At 28.9% G+C, this 8,825-nt stretch overlaps 1 protein-coding gene across 1 annotated transcript; it reads left to right on the top strand.

Moving 5' to 3' along the window:
- The first annotated feature begins 1,929 nt into the window (after positions 1-1,929).
- Positions 1,930-4,789, top strand: LOC127260488 (uncharacterized). The gene is made up of 3 exons (XM_051288222.1): positions 1,930-2,000; positions 2,085-4,027; positions 4,638-4,789. Exons 2-3 carry the CDS (start codon positions 2,092-2,094, stop codon positions 4,787-4,789), a joined length of 2,088 nt encoding a protein of 695 aa, XP_051144179.1. The 5' UTR covers positions 1,930-2,000; positions 2,085-2,091.
- The last annotated feature ends 4,036 nt before the right edge of the window (positions 4,790-8,825 follow it).

Genomic DNA, 8,825 nt, shown 5'->3' with positions numbered 1-8,825 from the left:
AAAAAAATTAAAATTTGAGAGGTCATACGTAAATTCATTATTTGACTTTTCTTCGAATATTAAAGGTTTCTTTTATATAAAATATGTCTTAAATAAATGTTTTATAAAAAATAATCTTTAAATTTTTTTATTTTTTTTTATATAGGTTACTCAAATATAAATATATTAATCAAACCGATTCAAAAATGAAATTCACTTACAATTCTTGCAATTTGATGATTCAAAATAATATTATATATATATATATATATAAATTTATCTATCAATTACTAATCTTTGAGCTACAAATCAGTTTCTATTTTCATATTTACATTGCTTTTTTCTTATCTTTTGTTAGTGTTATTATTCACTTACTTTAATTTTTAAAAATTATTATTATTTATTTAATATATATACTTGACATTGCTATAGCTCAGGAGATAGATCGTCTGTTTTAAAGATTTAATGCTATTTTTTTTCGTCTGTATTTACTATATTTTTTATAATTTAAAATTAGTATACTAAAAATTTTGATAATTACTTGAAACTATACATGACTATTATTTCATCAAATAAATTAATAATGTGATAGTTAATCTTACACTATATTATGTTTTTTATATATATATATTTTGTGATTTCAAATAAATTAATAATGTGATAGCTAATATTACAAGATATTATATTTTTTTATATTTTGTGATTTTATTTTATTTTTAAATAAAATATATTGAGTTAAATATATATATATTTTCTTATTAAACAATAATTAAAAACATTGATTTTTGTTGGGAATTATATAATAGCTTCTTATTAATTTCTATTTTAGATATTCAAGAAATGGAAAGACAACTCTATTTATGCCATTCATTCCATGAAATCGAGGATGATGATTTAATGTGGTTGATCTTTTAGAATTATTGCTAAATTTGTATATACATTATACATATAGAAAGTATCTTCTACATATATATATATATATATATTAATTTAAGAATATAAAATCTTTGTTTAATTAAATTTTGGTTTCAATTTTTTAAATATACAATTTCCTCATTTACCTAAAAGAAAATAAGGTAAATTGTTTAGTATTCGACCCCTTTTATCAATTTAGAACTTTAAATTGATATTGTCAAAAAATAGTCCGGCAAATAAAACTTTTTTGTTAGAATGATCATCCGATATCGAATTCTCCATTTGGCTCACCAACAATGGTGTGACACGACTGATTTTTTTAGGTTTTACATTATAAATAATTTTTGATACAACAATTTTTTTTTTTAATTTAAATATATATTTTTAAAAGAAAAACAATAAAACTTAAATATTTAATTTAATATATATTTTTAAAAGAAAAACAATAAAACTTAAAAGATTGAGAGTCAAGTATTATGTATTGGAACCTGAGCATATTATTTTTGTCCGTCAAGTTAATATTTTTTTTATTCATGAAAAATATGTGTTTTCATTTATATAAAAAAAATTAAAATATTTTTAAATTTATACTCTTCAATATTATAATTATGCCACTAACATCTACTAATACAATTTATTTAATATTTAATCTCACATCAATAACATACTCATATATAATAATACAACAATTTTAATAAATTTATAGTTATTTTCATTATGAAACATTGTATTTAATAAATATTTTATATATAATGAATAATAGTAATAACTAAATTATAAACAAACAAACAAAAAAACATATCTATTATGCAATAAATTATTAAATGACCTATTCAAGCTAAAAAGCTCAGAAGAGTTTGGGGAATTCCTGCTTCAGTAATGCATCGTCTTCCTTTTTCCAAAATTTGATGAAAATTCATTAACGTCTTTCTTCGATCATCCAAGGAAATCAGAAATGGAGATAACAAAGCCAAATATCTTTAATCTCTAATTATTTAATTAATTAATCTCTGTAAGCACAATCAGATCCATGCTGTCCTGATGAATGTCGTCCTGATCCGATCCCGTCGCTGATCAAGATTCAATCCGATCAATCAATCTCGCAGGTAATCAATCATATGCATATATACACAAATTCTTGTCTCTATATCCATGGAATTTCATGTAAGGATTTTCCATTTCCAATTGAGGTCAGGGATGGAGCAATTCAGGCAAATAGGAGAAGCAGTCGGAAGCATGAAGGCGTTAATGGTGTTTTCCGACAACCTCCTGAATCAGAGACAATGCTCTCTAATGGTAGACATGGCGAATTCCGCGTACAACACAATCGCACACCTCATCAAACACAACCTCAGATTCGACGAAAAGAACACCAAATGGAAGATAATCGAAAATCCATTAAAGGAGCTTCTAAGAATATTCAAAGAAGCAGAATCCATCCTCAAGCACAGCCTCGACGCCAAGAACTGGTGGGCTAAAGCCCTCGCCGTCTCCCGGAACGACGACTGCGTCGAGCTCCACGTCCACAACTTCCTGACGTACTTTCCCATCGCCGTCGAGGCCGTCGAATTGGCCGGACAAATCTCCGACGACAATGCGCATAAGAAGAACTTGTACTCGATAAAATATCGAAAAGATTTCAAAGATCCGAAAACTTTCCAGTCGCTATTCGGCAATCATTACCTCGTCTCACTGGATTTCTGCCGTCGGATTGAATCCGCCCTCGACGACGATCGATGGTTTCTCCTCAAGAAAATCCGCGACAAGAAGAAAAACTCCTCGAACCGCGATCGTCGTCTCGCGGATTTGATTTCGAGCTACTTAGGATCGGGACGGACTAACGACGACGACATGATGTTGCCGAGCTCGATTTTACTTAATTCGAAGGATTATTCGGTGAGGAAAAGAGTCGGGAGCGGGAGCAACGACAAGGAGATACAATGGCTCGGCGAGAGCTTTCTAATGCGACAATTCAACGGCGAATTCGAGCAATTGATCCCCGACATTCGGAACGATATAACACTTTGTCATCCGAACATACTTCAGACGATATGCGCGTTCTCTGGCGAGGAAAAGCGCGAGTGTTTCTTGTTGATGGAGCTAACGAGTCGAGATCTATCGAGCTACGTCAAGGAAACGTCGCGAAAACGAGGGCCATTAACCCTTCCCGTCGCCGTCGATGTAATGCTTCAAATCGCACGAGGAATGGAATATCTTCACTCAAAAAACGTCTACCACGGCGAGCTGAATCCGAGTAACGTTTTTGTAAAATCGAGGGGCGAAGTGTACGTGCACGCGAAGGTTTCCGGGTTCGGCGCATCGTCGTATTACAGCCGTGCGAATGCGACGAACAACAACAACGGACAGATACCCTTTATATGGTACGCGCCGGAGGTGTTAGCCGATCAAGAACAGTCAGGAGGTTTCAAAGGCAACGAGAAATGCGATGTGTACAGCTTCGGAATGATATGTTTCGAGGTTTTGACGGGGAAAGTCCCATTCGAAGATGCGCATCTACAGGGCGATAAAATGAGCCGTAACGTACGAGCCGGGGAGCGACCTCTGTTCCCGTTCCATTCGCCGAAGTTCATCACTAACTTGACGAAGAAATGCTGGCATAACGATCCCGGCCAACGGCCTAATTTCGCGTCGATTTGTCGAATTTTACGGCACGTGAAGCGATTCTTGGTGATGAACCCGGAATGCAGCCAGCCCGACTCGCCCGCGCCAATCCCGCCAGTCGATTTCCAGGAGATCGAGGCCGGGGTTTGGAGAAGCCTCGGGTCTTCGATGATGTCGGGGGTGACGCAAATACCGTTTCAAATGTTTGCATATAGAGTTACCGAGAGGGAAAAGGCGAATGCGTGGGATTGCTCCGAATCGGGCAGCGATGGCGACGAGAATGCGCTGCCTGTGGCGGAGGAGCTCTTTTCACCGCCACCGGAAAGGCCCGAGATCGCGCCGCGGAAATTGTCGTTGCCGGGTAATCTACCGGGAAAGGCAAAGACAAAGGCAAAGACTAGTACACAGCCAGGTTACTACATTACATTTCTATCGAGAAATCGATCCTTTTATTACATGTTTCTTGTTCGACATGGCTGTAAAATCGGCATAGACGCGAAATCCCCGTGGAGTGCGTGAGTATGTATGGGGTAAAAAAAATACTAGCGTTCGTACGGAGAATGATTGACTGACTGGACGGCGATTACTGTGCTGAATTATAAAATTCAGCTCGGTGGCGACAACACATTGACAAATGACAGACAATACATAATTTATATTAATTAATATAATACGAATACAATAAATGATATGACAATACATGATAAATGTATATACATCACATATTATCATTGATCTGATCACAAAAAAATATGTTCAAACAACACCCCTTGTAAGTATAAACTGTCAAACAGAATTTAAACCGAATGGTGTTGATTTGGGACAAACTCATGAAAACAACATGTGTTGTATATATCATTAACATGTATATTAATGATTATCATATGTTGTCAGTTCATATGGTGCATTGAATTATATTAGGATAAACTTTGTGTTGCATGTCTTTATTGTGCTAACATATGATATATGCTGAATTCGATGGTGACACATATTTTGTGGATTATTTTTATGTTTTATCAGATGTTGTATTTTTATTATATTAACATAAATATGCGATGTCTATCTATTTGTTATATAATGTCAGTTTAATCTCTCACGATTGATTATGTGTATGTCGACAGCCACGCCCAAGGGAAGGGGACGGGGCGTAAGGTCTGTAAGACCACCGGCGGCGGGGCAAACTGCAATGAGGAAGTCGGAAAGCCAATTGACCTTTACGAGTTCAAGACCACGAAGAAAGTCCGGTCATGTCTCGGATTCGGAGTTGACGTAGTTGTAGTTGTTGATGTATTTAAGATTTATTGTTGGCTGCCTTAGCTTCCCTTTGAGATCACTTTCATATTCATTTTTAACCTTACAAACTGATAAATTTACACATTTCATGAGGATTGAACTTTCGACTTCAAATATATCAGTGAGCAGTGACCGAATTAGCAGTAAAAGTTCGGAGGAGCAAAAATATCAATTTTTTTTTTTTTTAATCGATTCAATGTTGTTGTTTTTTTAATATATAGTACGCCCGGACAAACAAAAAATTAGAAAAATTTTAATGTTTTAGACAAAATTTCAACAAAACTACATAAAATCTAATACTTTCGCCCCAAAATAAGGATATCATTTCCTTACAATACTAAATATCATCTTGATCTTACTTATAGTGGCATGATCAGGTGTAAGTTGTAAGTCATGCTTTTAACCACATACATCTATAATATTCTTAACAAAAAATATAGTAGAAAAAATTGTGCACATCTCCTTTAAAGTAGAGTATTAAATTATAGAAGTGTTATTAATAAAACTTCCAAAAAATAAAAAATAAAAATTTTGACGTATTATGTTATATGTTATTAAGTTAATTAAGTTGATTTATAATTTTCAAGTATCAATAGATTTTTAGTAAATTTTACTTAAAAAATAAAAATGTGTTAATTGAAGTGGAACCAATAAAAAAAAATAAAAATGAGACAATTAAAATATGACGAAAAAAAATATAATAAATAATACAATGATTATATGGAAATAAAATATTGATTTAATATATTTTATAAAAAGTAATTAAATTTAAATTTTTATATATATTAAAACAAATATAATCAATATATATCATTTTGTAAAAATAAATTTTATATAATATAAAAAATAAAAATATTATTTGATTATTACTATAAAATTATTATTATTATTATTAATGGTGAGCTTCAATTATTTGAGTAGACCCACCTTATTAATACAAAATCATGTGTGTGGAAAATAGAAGAAAAACTAAAAATAGAAAAATGTGGAAAGGCCAATATTGAGAATGAGGTTGTCTAAAGCCATCTCCAACACTCAATTCTATATTTTTGAGTTGCTACCGTAAAAATACAGTTACAGTAATTTTACTCCAATCATAAACTTCAATTTTTATTCTAAAAAGTATATTTCCTATATATTCATATTTTATATTATTTTATACTCTCTCCGTCCCAAATAAAATGCAACATTTGTTTTGGACACGATTTTTAGGTGAGTAGTATTAAGTATGATAATTTAGAAATTAGGTGATATGATAGAGAGAGAGAAATGTATATTTTATTTTTTTATTTGGATGATGTGATGGGATAAAGTGTGGGGTAGAGATTAAGTATAATTAATTATTTCCTATTTTGAAAATATTGCAGGGTGTTTAGGACATAAAAAAAAAATATTGCACGGTGTTTGGGACGGAGGGAGTATAACTTTTTATATTTATAAATTACACCCCAACTTTAATTTATTTTTACATTAGATCCATACATATATAATTTATATTACTTTTCAACAGTAAAATTATATATCAATTTAGAAAATAAAATTATACATTACTTTCCAAAAACTAAAATTATATCACTTTAAAAAAATAAAATTATACATTATTTTTCAAAAAAATAAAATTACATACAACTTTTTAAAATATTAAATTATATATCATCTACTAAAAAATTAAAATTACACAATACACTCAAAAAATACCAAAAATATAAATAAATAACACAAAAACTTCACTCCATTTTTGGAGTGAAATAACACCGTGCATATCTGCAAAAATAGGTGGAATTTGGGGTTGGATTGGAGCCCATTTCCCCTATTTTTTGTACAGGTTGGAGATGATCTAAACCTATTATTGGCTATGAAATGTGAAGAAGATATTTGGGATATTAAGGCAATATAAATATATAAATAGCGGTAGAAGTAATTATTATTTTTATTAGTTAAATATATATATATTAAATATGTGATACTTGTATTTATATATCTTGCTAGTTAAATATAAATTATGTACTATTTGTATATAAATATAAAATTATCTAAATATATTTTAAATTATTTTTACTATACAGTACTAAATGAATATTAATTATTTAACATATGTATTTATATGTCTGGCTAATTGAATATAAATTTTGTATTATTTGTATATAAATTGAATCTGTTCAAAAATATTCTAAGTTATTTTCAACATACAGTGTATCAATTATGTGATGTTTGTATGTATAAATTCTGATAATTGAATATAAACAAACTATGTTCTATTTGTATCTATATGAATAAAATTATCTAAATAAACATTAACTATATTATATTTTTGTTTATATCTATTCCAAAATATATAGTAATGATGTATTATTTATATTTATATGTATTGATATTAATAATTTTATATGGAATATAAATGGTGTTCATGAATTGTTCACTTATGTAAACTTTATTATTATTAGTTTATGACCATTTCCATTACATTACATATTTATGGTTTGTATATTTGTTGTAATATTATTAGAAAAATAGCCAATAAAAATATTAATTATTTATATCGTTATTCACTATATTATATATAATGTGCGCTTATGTGTGCGACAGTGGTTATATATATATACACATAAGTTTATATATATTACTCCTTTTGACCTTTTTTAAAGTACTCTTTCGAAGTTTTGTTGTAAATTAAGATATATGTTTATTAATTCATTAAATTATATAACTTATATTTTGTTATTGAAAGTTCGATATAAGGATGTGCTTGATTTGTGAGATTGTTTGAATTAATTATTTTTTTTATATAAAGTATAAAAAAAATTATGTAAAAAATATAAAAATAATGAATATATTTAATACATTAATATTTTTGAAAAAATATATATTTTTCTTTAATTAAGGATATGTTTGTTTGGGGGGTTTGAATTTTGAATTGAGATTTGAATAATAAAAATTTTGAATTTGAATAATTGTACGATGTGATATAAATATGTGTTGATGTGATATTTTAAATATAAAATTAATTTTTAGTATAATATAAAAAATAACAAATAGGTGTTTAATTTAATATTTTTCAGAGAAAAAACCCTAAAAAAACACACCCCACCAAGAGAGTGGCCACTTTCTCTGGTAGTTAGCAGATCGAGAAATGAGAAGGCAACAGGGTGTATTTGTTTGGGGGTTTGAATGTTGAGTTTAGATTTGAATAGTAAAAATTTTGAATTTGAATAGTTGTATGATATGATATAAATATGTGTTGATGTGATGTTTTGAATGTAAAATTGATTTTTTAGTATAATATAAAAAAATAAAAAATAAGTATTTGATTTGATGTTTTTAGGGAAAAAAAATTAAATAAAAAACCCACATTTTTAGGGGAAAAATAAATATTTGATTTGATGTTTTTAGTTGGATAATATGATGGGCTTTGCCCACTTGACCTCTACAAACCCACATTTATTTAAAACTTAAAAATCTATGGGTGCGTTTGTCCGTGAGTTTTTGTTTTTGGGTTTGAATTTTTAAATAGTAAAAAGTTAAAATTTGAATAATTGTTTGATGCAGTATAATTAGAAGTTGATAATAATATTTTGAAAATAAAATAAATTTGTAGTATAATAAAAAAAAAAAAAAAAGAAAAGTAATTAGTTGATTTGATATATTTGGATGAAAAAAAAAATTTGAATAATAAAAACTTTTGATAAAATCCACAAAAGAACACAACCTATGTTACTATAAAATTTTATGATTTTTTTTTTTTTGGTCCGTTAGGTTGATTTTTGTTGGGCACGTATCAATTTTCAAAGATGTTAGAATATTAAATTGAAATTCTCTATTTCAATTAGCACATATTTATAGCGATATACGAATGGTCTCAATAAGAAAAAAAATCCTAAAAATCTTTTAAATAAGAAAATTGTCAAAAATGTAATGTATTACTTCTTAATATATTTCAATAAAAAAATTATTAAAAAAAACAAAAGGAAAGTATATTCATTACCTAAAAAATACACTCCTTCACTCAGTTTTGACTC

This window comes from Andrographis paniculata, unplaced genomic scaffold (genome assembly GCF_009805555.1).
Source record: "Andrographis paniculata isolate CXL003 unplaced genomic scaffold, ASM980555v1 Contig15END, whole genome shotgun sequence".
Lineage (NCBI taxonomy): Eukaryota > Viridiplantae > Streptophyta > Magnoliopsida > Lamiales > Acanthaceae > Andrographis > Andrographis paniculata.
The sequence above is the reverse complement of the archived record's forward strand: the minus strand, read 5'-3'. Positions and strand labels throughout refer to the sequence as shown.